This window comes from Lepisosteus oculatus, chromosome 22 (assembly GCF_040954835.1).
Source record: "Lepisosteus oculatus isolate fLepOcu1 chromosome 22, fLepOcu1.hap2, whole genome shotgun sequence".
Classification (NCBI taxonomy): domain Eukaryota; kingdom Metazoa; phylum Chordata; class Actinopteri; order Semionotiformes; family Lepisosteidae; genus Lepisosteus; species Lepisosteus oculatus.
This window is the reverse complement of record NC_090717.1, coordinates 5,454,417-5,474,351: the sequence shown is the minus strand read 5'-3', so window position 1 is coordinate 5,474,351 and position 19,935 is coordinate 5,454,417. Positions and strand designations below refer to the sequence as shown.

Here is a 19,935-nt window from a genome sequence, read left to right as displayed (position 1 = left end):
AATTAAAAATTAAGTCTCATTTACATCAACAGTCCGGAGACCCAATTACACAGGCTGTCCAGGCTTTTCTGGTATTGCCTGGACAGATTTGAGGGCAGTAACTTGCTCAAAGGTATAGTATGATAGATGAGCACCTCCACTCCGAATTTGAACCCACTACAGTCTACTCAGGAGTCTAGACTCATATCACTGCTCTACACTATTGACCAGATTAAATTTTATGCAGAACAAAACAACCAATTGCCGTTCCAAAATATTAGTTTTATGTCATGCTGTGTAAGACAACTACACTAAAGCACGGCAATTTTTGTTTATTGTCAAAGGAATTTCCTGTTTTACCATGTCAGTGGTTCACATAATAAAAATGCACACTTCAAAAACTAAAAACCGCAATACAATAATACTGGGTGTTACTTGATTCAGCTCTGCTTTCAACATGAAAGATTTCAATTGCACCTCACTGTTCCTCCATGATGCTGTGGGAATTCACCTGAATAATAAAGAAAATGACTGCTGTTCAAGGTTTAAAACATGTTTTGCAAAACCCAAGTGTGCTTTTAAATAGAACAAAGTGCATAGAGAGCCAAAGGATACAAATTTAAGTTTAATAACCTGATATTTGAGAATACAAGTAAAACTAGGCAAAAGGTTTCCTTTTAAATTTTGGAAAAGAAAGGGCCAATGTGAAATGATAGAAGCAAAAAGTGCAATTAGATTGGAAAGACAAAGGCAACAATGGTACAAGTAAATGTTGTAACACAGCATTCCAATATTAGCAACTGCGAGAAAGACAGCCTAGATCTGTGAAAATGCCAAAGATTTCAAAAGATTTATTATAAAAGTCTGAAAAATGTATACAAACATATATAACCATAGAAAGTTATAAAAGCAAATGTAACTTTAAACAAAAAAGCAAACTATCCTATAACCAACCACTTCATCAATGACTGGTCTTCTAATCACTAGGCAGATCTTTAATGTTCAGGCAACAATCATTAAAATCAGAATTTATATAAGTAATTTAAAATAAAGTTAAACAAATAAATACATTATTCAAATAGTTCCCATCTAGCAGACATAACTTTTGAGAACAAAACAGCAAAACCCCTTGATATAGTAAATGGTAAGTTTCAAGACAATTACAGGTTCATGGACATACTGCATTAAAAGTTGTTTGCTGTGACTCATCTGGCTCTTGGACACTTGAACACTATTGTAAACATAGTAAGTGTACACCATTAAAGGCTTTAGATTGACAACAAATGGAAACAGGGAATATATCACACAGCCACGAAAGAGGTAATTCTTTAAAAAGGCCAAGTCAAAATACTCCCGTGTTGGTTACTCCGGACACATTATTACCGCACACTTCATGGAAAACCGACATTGTGAGAAAAAAAAACTTTTCTTCTGCAAGTCCAAGCCGTCATGAGCAACGCTTCAGTTGGAAAAAGTCAAAACAATGCACTGACTCTTGGGAAAAAATAAAATGACAGGAGGGTTCTCGAACAGTGTCTGGTAACACTGAGACATTTATATCCTTTGAACTCTTAAGGGATGTAAATGTCTTTTTTTTGTGATAAAAATGTGTCCATTCAAGTGACCATCATGATAATCAATACTTATTCCTAGAAAGGATTGTGGCAAAATTTGTGGGTTTTTTTTAACTAGTAGTTTATTCATACAAAAGCCTCATAACATACAATGTCATTGTATGGTTTTGTATCCTGCTTTTCTGGCACAACAAACTCCCCATGATGTTAATGAAAGAAACCTGATTTGAAGATGGCAACTGAGATAGTAGGACACATAACAGACTGGTCCAAACTGGAGGATGAGCAACACAGAGCGCCTGAGTTTACTGTAAGTAAGTCCCGCTGTAATGGAAAACCTGTTTAATTAAATAAAGACTTGTAAAATCCTGTATAAAACCCTGAATTGAATTAGATATTTTTGCATGAGAAAAAATAAATGTTTGTCTGCACTGTGGAAAAAAGTACTGGCCACTGAGAAACAATGTTGCAGTGTTTTCCTATACAGTAGCTGCAGTCTTGATTCCTTCTGATGAAAATAAAGAACCAGATCAAAATAATACAAAGTTATACAAATTCTAGAAAGATTTATATAGACTTGTCTGGATGACAGAGAAGGTAGAGCTAAACACCAGAAGTCTCCATTGCCACGTTGTTTCCTTACTTCTCCTTTCAATATGGAATAAACCTTTACTTGTTCCTTTGCAGCCTACGCATGCTGACGCAGCTCCCTACTGGAACTACCTAAACACCGTAGATCTAATTAGTGGTCAGGACTGGATCTATGCAAAAGCTCTTGCAAGCTTTCCCTACATTTAAAATCAAAACCACACAAAAGGCATTTCAAAGAAAAAAAGCTGCTCAGTTAAAAGGCAGGATCTCAGGGTATCAATGACTCTGTTTTATGAACCTCAGGTTTCATGCTTTAGGTTAGTATACTTTCACAACATAGCAGGAAACATCAAAATATACACTCCAACTAAATCAAAGATTATAGCTATTCAATAAATCACAGTCAACATAAATGCTACATCACATGAAAGTTTCACAAAGGTCATTTTAAGAATGCCCAGAAGCACATCTTGCTCGTCTCCATACTGTAGCGCAATGAGGAGAGATGAGAGAAATGAGGTACAGTGCAATCATTCAAACTGGCTGATGCATTCAAGAGTAAACTGAAAAAAGACCACAGACTGTCTTGAATTAATTAAATCCATTAATTCATTTTGAGTTTGCAATGCTTGCTTTCATTTTTGTTTTAAAAAAACCTGAAACTCCTTTCTTTTTCTTTAGTAGTCAGGTTTCTAGTTTCTAGTAGTCTCATTTTGTTCATCATCTCCTGAACAGTTTTTTATTATCATATTACTGTTTCTCTCATTCAGTTTCACATGCTTATTGTTAGTTTGGAAGTCACACCTCGTAAGAAACTATGCCAAGCCTTTACTAATAATTGTTGACTTCCATCCATCCATAAGGCACTTCGGTATCTCACTATTTTTACTGAGAACATATACCTATAACAAATAGGTACCCTGTATATTATTAATTCATGTTTTTCTGTTTGTTCTTTGGAATGAATAGTGTTATTTGCAAAGCAGGGAAATTCCAAAGCTTATTTTAACAAAACAATGTGTGTGTTGTCCATTAAACAGCAGCCCAGCCTAGAGTAGGTGTATTAAGATTTCCACATTGAGGAAATTCCAGGAATAATCACAACTTCCAGGCAGCTGTCCACTGTAGCCTCAAGACTTGGCATCCTGTGGATTCAGTGTATTTTTATATAGAGGTAAATCGAATCTCTATTAGGGCGGTGTGGTGGCTCCAAGGCTAACGATCTGCGCCTGTGGCTGGAAGGTTGCTGGTTCGGATCCCACAGCCGGCAGAGGAATCCTACTCTGTTGGGCCCCTGAGCAAGGCCCTTAACCCCAACTGCTCCAGGACCGCTGTAGAAATGGCTGACCCTGCGCTCTGACCCCAAGCTTCTCTCCCTGTCTGTGCGTCTCAAGGAGAGCAAGCTGGGGTATGTGAAAAGACAAATTCCTAATAGAAGAAATGTGGCCAATAAAGTGATCTTATCTCTTATATAGCTTACATTATTTAACAATTTAAACCCAAGATAAAAAAAATCTATATCATACTAAAATGCTACATTTGATTTCACATAAAAATAATTACTTGCTTGTTCATCTGTAGAGCTCAAGTGCTTTTTGATCATCCTCTTCAGGAGTTGGCTGAGGTGCATGTCTAGCCCAGGTCATAATCTGCAGCACACTGACGCAGATACTCGCCATAAAGCTGCTTCTGTTTAAAAAAAAAATGAGAGCAGCGAAAACCAGCAGTGGGGAAGATTAAGCATTGTTGTTTAAGCACGCAGGGTCCAAGAACAGACAATTTTGGCAAATCTGAACAAGTTGTTCAGCAATTTTAGCTTAGGTATTTGTATGAATGTGGTTATGCAGCAGCAAACACAGACTATAAGCTTTGAGACAGAATAATTAATATGCTCTGCAGGAACATGCACTTCGTTTTTTATCTGTATGGTCCAGTTATTTTTCTACACTTCATAAGTAATACACATTAAAATGTAGTTCATGTATGAAAACTTTTATTTTAGATCCTCAGTGTTAGAGACACTGAATATCATTGCATATTCATCTCTTGATCATCCACAACCCTTCCACTGTTCTCTGTTATTAGTCGATTAGCCATCTCTGCTGAGTCGATTTATCTTCATCTGAGTCTGCTGCTTGTCCACACTCACACCTCATTGGAGGGACACACTACCAGTGGACATCGAGACCGCCCAATCCCTAACCACGTACTGTACCAACACCTCCTGGAAATTCAACCCTTCAGATGATACATGTGACCTCTTGACTTTTCATTTGGCCTACGTTCAAGCTTTATACATACTGTAATACATTTTGTTAAGGCCATACAGGATCAGATGATGAATAATGTCAGTAAAAATTACCTTCTTCTGCTTCACGACATCCTGTAGGTAAGTACTATAGTCTAGAAGGCACCTCTTCTCTCTCTTCGTGAGGGTTCGGTTTGCCTTGCTGTGAAGGGGCAGCCACACAACAGATTACAGTACATGAGATTCTTGCTCCCAAGCAAAAACAGACCTCACTCATCAAACTGCATTATAGACAGAAAAACGTTTGCTTACCCTGCATGATATTTTGCCAAGTAAATACAAAGGTAAGAGAAGGCTCCTAATATTAATATACATAAAATCTGTCTCTCTTCTGGTATCCAGTCCCACAGAGTCAACATCAAGCCCTATTGATACAGACAGAAAAGAGCTTCTTAACAGGACATTCTCCACTCAAAAGCAATGAATTATTTAAAAACAGACAAGTATTTTTTTAAATAAACACACCATGTTAATTTTAGATTACATATTACAAATGTAACTGACTCCTGCCTCATTAAAATATTTAAAATGAAGTCAGATATTCATCTACTGAAAAAATAACACACAGATTTTTCAAACTGAAGACTTGAACTAAATGAAATGAACCTGTAGCACTGACAGTCTTCTGAATTCTCTGTATGACCCATTTCTTCTTAGCTATAAAATACTTGTTTCAGAAAACAAAAGCATATTTCTCCAAGGAATTTTCAAAATCTAACTGCATGTCCATTTTTATCTGCTGTTACAGTTCATATCCCCCCAGACTGTGAAAGCAGAATAATACAAAAGAAAGGGAACAAAGCATTCTTAATTAATGAATGTTGTCAGTGCTTGTTAAACTGATGTTACTTTATATGGGAGATAACTGATAAGCAAGGAAATTAAGTTACAGTAATAAAAACATGGCAACTCGGATATCACACTAGATGTTAGATTGTAAGCAGGGACTTAGCCATATTCTTGCTTTGGTAATAAAAGCTTTATTGGATTTTGAGTTAATGACAAAGAAGGACAAGAGAGAACATGGTAAAAAGCAGAACGGAGAAAAATAAATACCATAAGAAACAACATTTTGTTCACTACTGCAGCTGGCGTTATAATGCCCAATCAAAAGCCAACAGAATTTGACATTTCCAATTATACTGTAACCTGTTTGTGAGACACATACCGTACTTATGGAGAGAATGCTGGCCATACCCTCACCAATCACTGCCTCTATAGCCTCTCTGGCCAAAATGTTCAGCACAAAGCTGAAGATGAACAACAAAGGTAACAGAACCCCCAGTGTGCCAAACAGGAGAGAGTGAAGGCAAGCTCTTTTATTGTAGCTCTCGAGTTCTCTGGAAAGAAGAGAAAAACAATACGAAGCACAATAACCAGCATTGTTGGTGAGGTCTTTTAAACTGAAGATGGTACAAAAAATAAAATACCTAAAAGAGAGAAGGTTAAGAGAAAAAAAAATGATCAGGGATACACAAACAAGATTAATTTAAAAGTCTAGCATACCTGTCTTGTACAAATTTATTGCTGATTGTGTTGGATATCAGGTCACAGTCCTTCTCCAGTTGGTCCAGGGTTTTCTGGACAGCCTGGTTAATGGTCTTCTCAATTGTTTGGCACATTCCATCAATATGGTTCGCACACCGGGTGGACTGGAAGGAGTCGACAAAACCAAACAATTCAGCTGAATCCCTAGCACGGCCAGCTACATTCGTCTATTGTTATTAATTTATTTTTGGACTAAAACAAGCTTTTAGACAGCAAATGAGTAGGCTGTCCAACTGAATGGGAGCCCTAAATAATACACTGGAAAAATTCTAGGGCTCAGGTTAATCTCCATTCAGTTGTTAACCTCAGGTGAAACTTCACACTGTCTGGGAAACGAGCTGACTGAATCAACATTATAATTTAATCTGACCTTATGCACCTCACTCTACCATCTACCATAGTGTAAAGCACTGTAAAGCGCTTTGAGTGGAGTGTCCAGAAAAGTGCTATATAAGTGTAAGCAATTATTAATTATTATTATTATTGTACAGATTTTTCCACATTCCAGCTGGCTCTCCTAATAAAGCCACCTCTCACCACCCCACAGACTGTACCCTAATATATCAAGATATCACTGACTGCAGAGCTCTAAAGGAAGATGTATAGAGAACGAAAGAGAGAACAAACTGTGCTGGCCGACTGGAGTTATGTTTTGTGGAATGTACAGAGATTCAAACAAAATACAGCAAACTCTCTTGTATCTGATAATCATGCATTTGGAAACCTCAAGCAACTGAAAAAAAAAATAGAAAATGAGCACTTAGAAAAATATTTTGAGTCCTGCAAGTATAGCAGTGTTTTGATTAGCAACAGTACAGTAATTGGTCCTGTTCTCTCAACCTCAAGTCATCCTCCTCCTCCTCCTGTAGCACCCCCTGCTGGATGTGTCTCACCTCTGCCATCATGCTCGCCATCCGTTCACAACCCTGACAAGGCAAAACCTGAGTGTGGGTAAGTATAAATGTGCAAAAGTGTAGTGTTAAGGACTGTTATGTTGCTTTAACTTTCATGTCAGATGTAAAAAGTTTAAGTGAAGTGATAGTTAAGCATCCAGGATTATTTTATTATGCTGGTGATGCTTCGTCAGGGGGTGGCAAGCGCCATAATTATTTTGTACTTTTTTACCATATTTGGATTACATTACTATATTACTGTACATGACTTCATTTCAGTTTTTCTTTATCATTGTGGCATTGTCCTACTCACTTTGCTTTTGGCTAGGTGTCATTACATATCAGTTTGCTTTCATGTCATCTATCCGAAAAAGCCTTGTACCCAGAACCCCTCCCCCCCATTTCTCCCAGATAGGAGGTAGTTTAGTGTACATTGAACCAGGCAAACAAAAAAAGAAAAACCCTTATCGAAAATCCAAATAAAGAAATACAGCCTAAGCACTCACTACACTCTCTCAATGTGAAACGACTTACCCTCTGTGGATTGGGTATGTAGATTGTGGACATTTCAAATCCACATTTGTTTAAACCAGGTCTCCGGCAAAGCTCCTGAACTATCTGCATCATGACTCTCTGTAAGGAAACGGAGAAGAGCAATTTCTAATCAGAGGGTATAAGATATTTCCTGTTAATACACAAGCAGAAATGGCTCAGTTTCACAGTTGTTTAGGATAATGTGTAATTCAACGCACAATGGAAGGAAAATTTCCCTGTAATGTGACTGTGCAGAACTTTCATATTCTCAGAGACACCACAGCGGAAAATTTCAAGGCAAGATAATCTGGATATACACAATTGTAACTTGTCTATTTTCATAGCCACAGCATGGCCAAAAAAAGAAAAAGAGGAAAACAAGAAAAACTAGAAGCCAATAAGGAAGCCAGCTTCACCATTCAGGATTGCCTTACCTGCCTGTCTGTCTCATGGCCAGCCTCATCAGCTTTACTGAGGTAGAATCGCAATTTATCCCCACAGCTCTCGTTGAGCTTCTCCACGATATTCAGAGTGCGCTTGCACAGGGCCTGACCCATTGGGTCAAAGAAAACGAAGATGAGGTCAGCTTGCTCCCCTATACAAAAGACAAATAATGCATCACACAGGATATTCCATTGTCTTAAATGTTTTTTAATCTTATTTGAAATCTCTAGACAGTTCCGATTAAGTATTGTATTCTTTTTCAGAATAATGTTTTCTTTAACAATATTTTGGGCATCTTCCGATATAGTGCACATCTCAAAAGCAACAACAATGAAACTGAAAACAAGTGCTGTGCCCTGCATTTCCTAAAGTTGGAATATTGTGGCTAAATAACTTCCCAACAACTGCTTATTAAACCAACATTTTAAAGGACAGCAAGACTTACCAAACCATATCATGGCACTGTTCACATCAAAGGGGTACTTCATATCACCATCCACCAAGCCTGGAGTGTCAACAAACGTCACTAAGCTAAATTTCTTCTGCTTGGAAGTGGAGATCTCAGCAGAGAGGTAATCGGAGACACCTAGAAGATATATAAACTGCATGCATACATAAAAGTGTGGTTTGCATGTGCCGCAGGTTTAACATCGGATGGTCTCCACTAAACACGGTACACATTTACCACACTTTAAGGCAACGTGTCCTGTTGTTTGTGTGTATTATGCTCATTTTTTCCTCAATGGTTGCCATAATATGAATATTCTAAGGGAACAATGCTAGGTGCTTCTTGTCCTTTTCAAACTGCACGTTTGGAATTGGAATGCTCTAGGATTTCTATTCACCAGCATAAAAGGGCATTGTTAATTTAGCTGGTGACAGCTTCTAATTAAAAAAACTGTTCAGTTCAAAACAGTTGCCTCTACAATACACCGTACAGACATCCAGCTCAGAGGAACTGTCAGTCTTTGCACCAGTTCTGTTGTCATGGTCACCCACAACAGCTCTTCAACTGGCAGCTTTACATGGACAGAAAAATAAAGCTAGCCAGTGAAGAACGACTGTGGAGTAACTCTCCATCACGTACAATCATGAGTACAACGGCTCCAAAAAAATAGAACAAAAAGTAAGAGTTTTGGAATGACACTGATTTCTTTAAACATTTTTTCATTTTTGTAACCCACACATGTTTAATATACTCAAACCCTTTGACTGCAGCTGTCCACAGGCATTGATATTGATTACAGGCACTCCTTTTATTGTCACAGTGAGCCCTTCTTGAAAAGACTATCAGCTGTTGAACTGCATCATCAATTTCTCTGATACAAAAGCACCCAACACATTTCTGTCACCAATCTCTGAATCAAATGAATGGTTTAATATGTCTAGATCCTCCCAGCAAGGTTACCAAACAAAATTTAATATCCGCTTCAAACTCATGCTCAGAGATTTACTGCCATTACACTTGGGTAGAGGACATTAACTCTTCTCCTGCCAGTCCAAGCACCTGGCTCATTTCAAGGGTGAACTGCAAGGCTATTTTTATGTTTTAGGGTTAGAAAGAATCAGCAGTGATGAGTGCAATTTAAAATTCCAATAAAAGTAAAATATGCTCAGTGACTTGCAAAGCCTCCAATTTACATCACATAACAGACTAGATTTCCAGGTAAGCCCAGCACCATGTTCTGTGACTCAGAAAGAGGCAATAAAACTTCCAGTGACGTGACACAGCTTTATTTCATTGTAAAGAAGTAAGCTTGTGAATACATCTCTTAATCCAATAGAAACATTGCTAACAATTTCAAGACTTTTTCCAACAAATACTACTTACTTGTTAACTCTGCATGCAGATCACGTTGGAATTTCTGAAAGGTGAAATGTCTGCTACACAACCTCTACGTATTCACTTGTACGGTACATCACATTACATTAGTTATTATGGTCAGGACGAGTGAGCAGGAAGAGCTACTTCATGTTGCGGTTCGTGGGAACTGCCATTGTCACCCATTACTGTCAATGAATTTATTTTGTTACTGTCATTTAATTACTGGTCTGAGAAATTGGGGCATCAGCTCCCTTTTTCTAGAAAGATATCTGGGACGGCAGTGGCTTAAAAAATGCAAATGGTCAATGGTGGATTAAAGAAGGTGTTTTTTCAGGAAAATGCCATATCAAGTTGGATCTTTTGCAGGACAGAGATACTGACAATAAACTAAATGAAGATCTAAGCATGACACAGCCTTGAAGTTGTACTTACTAATTCAAATTGGCTCCTACTTTTACCTAAAGCAATTTACATTTTCATACAATTATACAGCTGACTATTTAACTGGAACAATTCAAGTGAAGAGGTGCAGTACAACTACAGTTTCTTGCCTGGGATTTGAACCATGTATGAGTCCAGAACCCTAACTACAGTACTACTCCACATGGCTGCCTTTAAGTAAATGAGCATTAACTCACTTCCTGTCTCCTGAGTCTACCAAAGTGAAAGTCGGTCAACCCCAAATACAAACTGCTTCAATAAAGAATTTGGACTTGACACAAAATTGTAATTTTGCTTAAGGTCTTTTTTGTTTTTTACCTGTACTTCATAGAAAGACCCTTTTGACATCCGTTTTTGTCTAATCTTTTGAGACAGATCATTCATCGGCTTTTTAGGTATTAATCTTATTCTAGGATGCTTCCATTGTTCAAATAAGATATTCTGACCCGAATTCATCCTTCAGCAAATTCATATTTGTTGGATATTTAATATCAGAATTAAAGTAATGACGTATAGACATTTAAAAAAAATAAGCAGTGTGCTGAGTCATAATCGCCTTCCTTTCAGATTCACATTCTGTTTATAAAAGCTTTTATTTGCGTCATCCTTTTGTGCTCCATTAACTCTGTATTGTCAACACTGTGAAAAAATGACATCAGATCACTATAGGTAATACATGCATAATCCATGTATGAAAAACGCCACTACAAAGCAAAAAGCCTTGCATTGATAAATACTGTATATACACATATCATCAGAAGTAAAAAAGGCTTGACTCAAGGAGGTAGCAAGGTGACCTAATAAGATTAATACATATTTAAGAGTAGTTTTCTGTCAGATTTTAACTCCTTCCCAGTTCATTATCACCACCTAATACGCCAAACACTTTGTGGACCAGGTCCACATCTTTCGAACCGAGGTGTCATTTCAGAGCAATGTCTATAGAGAAACTCCAGCCCTCTCCAGCATTTTTCTCAACTCCCACCTTTTATTACTTGTGTGAGTGACTCACACGCTAACATATCTGTACTGAAGGATCCCAGGCATCTTACAGACCATGAAAAAGCTTTGTCATGAGGAATAATAGTTCCCAACTTCTAGATAATCGCATAAAAAGCTCTGAGTTTTCCGGAAAAGGTACAAAACCTACTACTGTTAAACAAAGCATTTAGAATTATTTGCATCCAGTCTGATAAGAAAGAGTGCCAACAGTTCTACAGCAAAGCAGGGGCAAAAACTACACCTTCTGCTATTGCTTCAGGCATTCTTAAGCATATAACAGCTTACTATAGTTGAAAAGAATCTCGAAATTCAAAACTGAAACAGTTGTAAGACAACACTGCCCATTATTTGTTTTCGGTGAGAAAAAGTGAAAGAAATAAATATTACCAGACAATGTGAGACGGATAATTCATGTTCATTAAAAGGTCTGGATTTTCAAGCTTTTACCTAGAGAATGACAAGCTGTGACTCACAGAATTGCTTTCATCGTTGGCATGAACTGTCATAGCTCAAATACAAATAAGACTGCTGCAGGTACACAGGAATGCAAATATTCATTTTGTGCACACAAAATGTGAGCTATGAACAGACAGTGCTCTAGACATGATAGCTTATATGGTGTTCTTTTCCAATTCCATTTTAATTTTGTAGATTTGGGCACACAGCAGAACACCTTACATCAACTGCAGATTATTATATAATGCTTTTAAACAAAAAAAGATAACATTTACATTTTTGTATACATCCGCTAGATATTTTTAGTTATTTCCAAACCTTTTTGCATTTCCCCAAAAAATTGGGTTGAAAAGATTTAGGTTTTTAATCTCTGCTGTAATTTCACTAAATCTAACCTAAGTCTCAAGATTTGTGACTTTCCTGTAAAGTAATTTGAATTTACGTCACTCATTGATCTGGCCTTTGTAGGAAATCTCCTCTTAGAACATTTGCATAGTTGGCTGAGTCAGATAGGGATAATTTAATTAAGTAAAACCACTATATTAAATATTAAGACATTAGGAGCATGATTAACTCTATATTATTACCAAGTATCTAAGAAAACCGAAAAAATATATATACTGTACATGTATAGCCAGAAGGGAAAACCTACAGCAATGGTAGAAAGACAGCTATTTCTTATGACTGGCTTCCTAAAAAACTACCTACCTTCAAACTCCAGAAGAGGTCGGAAATGAGGGTAGAGATGAAGCGTTGCATTGCCCTGGACAGAGACAGTAAAACAGGAAAAACACTGTAAAAAATGTACGTTAAGGATTTAAGAGAGTCACCAAATAGTCTACTCTCTTTTCTGTAACCTGGCAGGCATGCTTGAAATCTATGTCTGGATTTTTAGCAGTGGAGCTAAGCTGTGCCGGCCAGCTAAGCAGTCCCTGTATATAGAAGATAATCCTCTCGGTCCGGGTCCTGGGTGTAATTACATTATTCATCTTCATCTCCTTTACTCGTGCCTCAACAAACTGTCTGACTGGATCTGCTGCAGACAGCAGCCAACGCCTTACCCTTCGCTATAAAGCTCCTCTAAAATATGATGCAAGCTTAGCAACAACCACTCAGGGAGTGTGTGCCATTAGAATAGTTACAGTATATTGCTTCTATAAGCAATAAAGGTATAGTTGGCAGAAAAGAGCTCTCCAGCCTCATTCAAGGAATCTTAAGCATGACTTTTCCCTGCACTACTTTAGTTCTGTTGATTCCAGTAAATCGTTGTTTGACTGTATGTCATAAATTGACGGTATAGAGAACTCTCTCAAATGAAGTCATCCAAAACGTCATGAGTTCATGGTAATTTATGACTCATAGAGGGCAAGCAGAGATAAAGACAAATGGATGATCAACATCACTGAAATAAAGGATGAATGCCAATTACTGTACAGTATGTGTAACTACCAACATTTATATTAAAAGCACTCTGTTCTCGACAACAAACTAAAATGAATAAACACAACAACACTTTTTTAACCTCTGTAATCCAATAAATTGTTTTGAATAACTCAGTATATCTGAACTTGAGGGGGGAAATTATACAAGGGATAATACAGAGGGCAGTTATATGCCATGCTTTACAGAACTGTACTCAGAAATACTGACAAGGAAATAAGTGCTGTACATAAACCTCATGCTCAAAGCTAAACGTGGTGCAGAGAGGAGCCAGAGCACAGGGAACGGGACACTCCATCCTCCAGGAAATGTGGAATTCGGAAGAATTAGAATATATTAAGGTACAGCTCCTGAAAGATGAGCACAGCTGCCTTTTTGTACTCTTTGTGCATTATCTTATTACAGTTGTAAAATCTTCTCTCCAGAAAAGGGCTGGCAACCAATATAGCTACCTGTTTATAGAGAGATTTGAACCCTTTAAGAGCAGCACAGTGGTGCAGTGGCTAGCATTGCAGCCTCACAGTGCTGGGGCTTGGCCAGGGGTGTATCCTTCCTTGCGGCCGTTGCTTGCTGGGATAGATTTCCGGCTCCTCCCCCACCCCGACCCCAACCCTGAACTGGATGAAGAGTGCAGAAAATGGACAGATGGACTCCTTAATTCACACATTGCTGGTTCAAGCATAGGCTCAGTGATTGTAATAGAGACCCCTTAAATGATGTGGTGGGGGTTGTCGAGCACAGCTGGGTCACCCCTGGAACTGAACGCTTCCCTGTGGGCTAGCAGTGCTGTCAGCAAGTTCTGCATCACTTCTCGCGTTAATACTCCTTCTGAAGTAGCACTGTAGCGCTTGCAGAGTGGAGTATCCAATAGCCCTGACAGACTGGTGCTGGAATTGCAGAAGTGAACCAAGTGTATTTAACAACTAGTGTTTATGAACTGGTAAGGTATAAAAAGAAAAACAAACCAAGTTAAAAGCTGTATGAAACTAAGCCTGAACCTTCTTTAGTTCATTCTGAGATACCATACCCCACTCAAGGAAATGAAGACTTACCGTGAGCGATTCTCGTTTTCGACCGCTTGTGACCAAAGTGAAACCTTGAGTTTCAATCGCAACTCCTGTCGTCTGAATGTGCTCTTCCACATACCTGTAATTATAGCCATTTCAGAAGCTGTGATGCGAACTACAGTGCACGTCACAATAACGAACCAGAATCTGGACCGCTGCTTACAGAGCAGTTTCCTGATGCAATATACTGCACAATAACCCCTTGCATAGAAAATCTGCAATAGGAGGGAAAAAGGTCACACTCAAGATACTATTTAAGCCATGAGACTCAAAAGGAAATCAAGTCAGTGAAGCCCTGAGAAAAGAAAGCAGTTCCTTGCTAAACAAGAAATTATTGATGTATGGAATTAGACACCAATGCTACAGTGAGTCAGCATCCACAATGAAGTCCATAAGGAAAGGTCTAAATTAAGTTTCAGGACAATATCATTCAAACTTTTATTATTTTTAAGTTGTTCTGTACTACAGCTGATAATTTTAATCGGTATATTTTTCCCCCCAACTAGTACGCTGAGGAAGGAAACACAGGAGAATATTGAGTGATTTATAAAAGGATCACAGACAGAATACATTGTGCACATTCTTGCTCTATATAAATTAGAATTTGAAACATTTTCTTTTTTCTGAAAATCCACATACATTCTGGCATCCTTTGCTTTCCATGGATAACCAAGAAAAATCTATTTAGCTGGCCTGTGACTGCTAAAATGGCGTTAACATCAATCTGCATGACCAAGTCATGAGAGAGATGAAGCATATCTTTCTATGGTTCAGTAAGCTAATCATATCTACAGTCTGGGGGCTAGTGAGATTCCAAACCCTCCTCAAGCCTTTGAAAAACAGCCTTAATTTAACATATGTTCTTCCAAAAGATAAAGGAAGTTAGACTTTTAATTTTAAGAATATGGAATTCTACTAATTTGTCTTTCAAACCTTCAGATCCACTGTTAAACATAACTCTTGTTTCAGTAGTTCGGTCCGACTCTAATTAAGGTGAAGAAGAGGAATAATTTAAATATGAGTTTTATTTGTGTAACTCACTTGGCTGTAGAGAATGACAACCCATTCAAAAGGATGGGGCTGTTGGACCCCCCAAATCCCTTTAGCGAGGGATCAGCCAGAGAGCTTCTGAAATGGTGAAGATGGAATGGAGAGACGAATTTTATACATAATTAAGCAAAAGTGGGAGTGATGAGGTTTGGATCGCCTCCTGACCTTTTGTTAGGACTGTAATATTGTTGTTCACATTTATATTGTTCTTTTCATTCCAAAGGAACTTTCATACAAATAGGAGCACACCCACTTCAGCCATCATTGAAGTACAGCTGCACTCCACCTGGGTGATGTTTGTCAGCCATTATGAGTCAACAACAGAACAGGTGGAAGCAGAGAAAAATACTTCTCCAATTGAAGTAGAAAATATAGAGATGCAAGACTGTGCAAGCCCAGTGTGGAATTTAGCCAGGATACTGGGCTTCTTGTCTACTCTTCCTAAAAGCGAGACAAGAACTGTAATGATCAAATAGTCTGGACTTTGGTTCAATTAGTGAAGCAAGCTTCACGATTGAGTCACTTAAAAGAAAGCTTAAGATTTCATTGTGCATTTTGAGCATTTGTTTTAATGTTTCTATGTGGTAACAACTCTAGGGGAATGTGCTATTGATGCCTGAAACTCTAGAAAAAAGGTTTGATTACCAGTTAATAAAGGAGCTTTTCCCAGCAGAGTGGTTTCCCATAATCATCACAGTGATTTTCTTGCGGGGAGGCAGCAACCGGAGGCCAAGACTGCTTGCAATCTTTATTAGTCCTGTTAATGTTAAAAACAACAGCCATGAAACAAGTTAGAAACACAAAAGGTAACTAATTTGAACAATAACATTATATGGAATTTGTGAAATCATGGCAAGGAGTGTTGTGCAGATTCTGAAACCACTGAACAAAAACATGTAGTAGCCCCCACATTTATCCATGAGCTTGATGACCCATGACAAAAAGATGATTTAGCATGGAAATATGGGAACATATTCAATATTCATCAATACAAATGAACTTAAAACTGAACATTGTGTATTGCACTTAGCAATTGAATCCATCTCATTCAAAGTGCACAGTCTGCAAGGTTTTCTTTGTAGGAATGAAAAAAGAAGTGCTTTTCTTTACGCAGCTCCATTACGCAGTTTTTCTTTAACTTTTTGAGTCAGGTTGTAGCGAAATCATTATTCAACTTATTTCACTCATCGTGGTTGAAAAAATGATAATTTCACAATTTAATACATACACACCTTTCATAGAATTTGACAACCTTATAACAAAATATTCAACATGTCTACATGTAACACCCCCAGAGACTTGTTGGAACCTGTACATCCTATTCACTATAAATCTTTGTAGTGTGAGCACAACCGAGGCAATAAAGAGTTAAACTTCTCATAGAGGAGATGTCTGACCACTCCTCCACGTTGAATGGGATCTTCCTAGATCTACCCTTGTCTTGTCCTGACAAATGTGCTGCTAGACTCTAGTAGGTTCAGTAGGGGGACTCCACATCAGTTCGGACTTCATAATGTTGGGTCTAACAACGTCTGATCATCATCTCACAGATGGTGGCCTCCCAACATGGTCTCCTCAGCCAAGCACAGACACCAAATGTCTGAACCAGAGGCTGTGATGACCTTTCAAGTAAACTGATTTTCTAGGCTCTCATAACCATTGAGCCATTGAGGCAAGATTTATTTTTGATCAAGCCTGGGTTTCTAATTTAAAGAAGGCATCAGTTTTTGACTGAAACGTCACTGTGAACTGTTGAGTCCCCTTGTCCCTCAGTTATAACTAAGATACTAGGACCGGAGAATACAATACAGCCCAAAAGAAGGACGCTTCTGGGAATTTAAATACACACTGAGGGCCCCCACAAAAAAGTATAGCCTTTTTAAGGCTTGATCTGCAAAGTCTTTCTCCTAGGCTCAGAGAAAACCCGCAAAAGGGCACTTGTCTCTTTCACTTGTAATCCTTTAACTCCAGTTTCAGAACAAGATACAAAAAAGGAAAATGGTACTGACAAATTATTTGATAAATAAAATGACCAACAAAGATCCAATAATTGTATCAGTCTCATCTTACAAAAAAGGAAAGAACATCCCAATTCTTGTGTATCATTCTACAGCCCACATTTGTAATGTTTTGGCTATTGTAAGTGTGTGTCACAGCTCAAAATTAAAACAAAAAAATATATCTGTTTAGGTTTAACAAATTCAGTTTAACCTCATTCTTTATTCTTTTCTTAAAAAGGTAAAACAAAACCTTTAATTATTTTTTCCCCCAAAAGAGCCTAGAACTGCTTTTAAAAGATACTCCTTTTACCAACCTGAGCCAAGTTATTCCTTCCATCTCAAAACACACTTTGCCTAATTCCTCAGGTCACAGAGTACATTTACAATCTCAACTTCCGGATAAGAGTTTCCATCTACAAGTTTAATATCAGATTAAAATACTATACTTAGTCACACAAGTCACTCATATACAAGTTGCATTAAAAGGTTTAAGCACATTTTGTTTCCATTGAAGCGCAGGTGATCCAATGAGCTACAAATAACAAGGTAATCTACTTGGACAGCCTGCTCTTTACTTCTGCTCCTGCTTTGTCTGTTGTCTTGTAAATCCAGTCTACTCTTTGTGAGATACAAAGGATGTGCTTCCTTCTGGTCTCCGGAGAAAAATTAATTAATTCATTAATTCAAATAATCTATGCATATTTGGAATCTTAAATGGACAATTAAATCCATTCTACCCTCCATTCAAAACTATCTGTTAATAAAAATAAGTAATTCAAACACTTCCTAGAATATGGTGCAGAGTTACTATGCATTGATTAGAATGTTTTTACTCTCTGACTGAATAACCTGGTTTATATGGTTAAAATATATGGCCAGCAGCCATATAACCTTGCATCTCAGAGGTGTTAGTGGGGCCAGCAGGGGACACTCACCCTGTGGTCTGTGTTTGTCCTAATGCCCCAGTATAGTGACGGGGATACTACACTGTAAAAAGGCGCCTTCCTTCAGATGAGATGTAAAACCATGATCCTGAATCTGTGGTCATTAAAAATCCCAGGGTATTTGTAGAAAAGAGTAGGGGTGTTACCCCCAGTGTCCTAGCCAAACTTCCCATTGCCTCTTACCAATCATGACCTCTAATAATCCCCATCTATGAATTGGCTTCATTACTCTGTTCTCCTTCCCACTAGTAGCTGGTGTGTGTGGAGCGTACCGAAGCACTATGGCTGCCGTCACATCATCCAGGTGGGGCTGCACACTGGTGGTGGATGGGATCCCCATTACCTGTAAAGTGCTTTGAGTGGAGTATCCAGCAAAGCGCTGTATAAGTGTATAATGTTTACATAGGTCTAATCTCAGAAGTACACTGTGTGCCACAATAGACAGACTAATTTTGATATCGTGGAATATATCATTCTTAATTACTACTTACTGTACAATACTGCCCCATAATCATTATATCTTAGAATACTGCAAAAACATTTTGATGTTTTTGCACAGTTGTTCTCCTGGTAACACTAATATTGTAAAAAAAGCTTCATACGATGCTAAATACACATCCACATTTCCATACAAGCATGAAGGAAAGCTAAGTGCACTGCAAATTTAAGAGAGTTGGGAAGTCTTTTTCCTTTAGGTGATCAGTATCTTCAGAGAGATACTGAATCACGTGAACGAGCCTGAACTTAGGCTTCAGAGAAACCGCTAGATCACTTAGGTCAAAGTCAACTTTCACACTGCATAAAAAATACCAGAGTCAGGGATCTCCAACATTGGTCTAGAGGTGCAGCACATTTTCAGTCACCATTAAATACAACTTGCTAAACACTGAGAACATTTGTAAAGTATTGATCAATTAAGCAAGTAATTTGTTCAATTAAGTGAGTTCTTTTCACCGAGGAATGAGTCATTCAGAAGATCTGTATATTATATGATATAGTAAAATTCCTGTCAGAACAAATTTAATTTCCAGGAGCAAGAGAGGTTACGTCAGATGTGCAAGAGTATTTGCAAGCCATACTTTTCGTCTATCTAACTTTAAAACGCATGAGTAATAACTGCTAGGAACTGATAACCGCTCGCTAGTCCAGCGATGTCGCCCCGAAAAACACAATGTCGTAAACAGAAATAAAACATAAAGCACCACATTTTCTCAATAACAGGCTTTGCTTTAGGAGTTCATGTCTCGCGGTTTAATAAGCACACGTTGGAATTTCTCAAAACTGTAATTCTTTGTTGTGGAAAAAAAAAAACAACCTCACTGAACAGTCATCAATGACCTGTTTAAGAAGTCAGGAAAACATTGCTCCTGGTGTGTTCAAAGCTAGAGACAAGGATGACAGACAGAAACAGCTATCTGTTCATCAAGGCCACGGACGACTTTTGTATACAGCTAAACGCGACTAATCCTCAGCATTTTATTGATCAGAATACTGAATCGTTTTACGTTGCATCGTGACGTTTACAGTAAAGTAATAGTACTGCACTTGTTGTCTAACAGTTCATTGCATAACCAATTTGACCGTGAGAATCGGATACTGGCAGGCTACTGTTACGCCCGTTAAACAAACTAGGCTCTTTTTGTTTTACCGTTCTCGGCGTCGGTATACAGACTGTGACATTCTTTCAAAATTCGCTCGCCGGGTGAAGATGAAGCTGAATCCAGTGGATTCGCCACCGACCTAGGCTTAGGTTTAGCTCTACCGCCGAACATGATGCAAAGTAGCCCAGAACCAGAATATAGCAGAAGCAACAGCAACAGGAACTGAATACAATGTTGC

At 38.1% G+C, this 19,935-nt stretch overlaps 1 protein-coding gene across 2 annotated transcripts in view; it reads right to left on the bottom strand.

Moving 5' to 3' along the window:
- The window catches only part of LOC102692168 (uncharacterized), a 22,411-nt gene extending 2,476 nt beyond the window's left edge, over positions 1 to 19,935 (bottom strand). The window contains exons 1-12 of one of the 2 annotated variants that reach the window (XR_001480694.2): positions 19,745 to 19,935; positions 15,798 to 15,909; positions 14,088 to 14,181; positions 12,304 to 12,358; positions 8,317 to 8,457; positions 7,862 to 8,022; positions 7,428 to 7,526; positions 5,959 to 6,104; positions 5,621 to 5,792; positions 4,705 to 4,817; positions 4,507 to 4,594; positions 3,708 to 3,833 (exon numbers count right to left, since the gene is read on the bottom strand). Coding sequence is in view for 1 of the 2 variants with exons in the window: in XM_006640323.3 (XP_006640386.1) it covers positions 3,777 to 3,833; positions 4,507 to 4,594; positions 4,705 to 4,817; positions 5,621 to 5,792; positions 5,959 to 6,104; positions 7,428 to 7,526; positions 7,862 to 8,022; positions 8,317 to 8,457; positions 12,304 to 12,358; positions 14,088 to 14,181; positions 15,798 to 15,909; positions 19,745 to 19,868 (1,362 nt within the window). In the remaining variant the exon portion in view is untranslated. Of the gene's footprint in view, positions 1 to 586; positions 3,834 to 4,506; positions 4,595 to 4,704; positions 4,818 to 5,620; positions 5,793 to 5,958; positions 6,105 to 7,427; positions 7,527 to 7,861; positions 8,023 to 8,316; positions 8,458 to 12,303; positions 12,359 to 14,087; positions 14,182 to 15,797; positions 15,910 to 19,744 lie in introns of those variants that run through there. The other variant, XM_006640323.3, reaches the window with a different exon arrangement.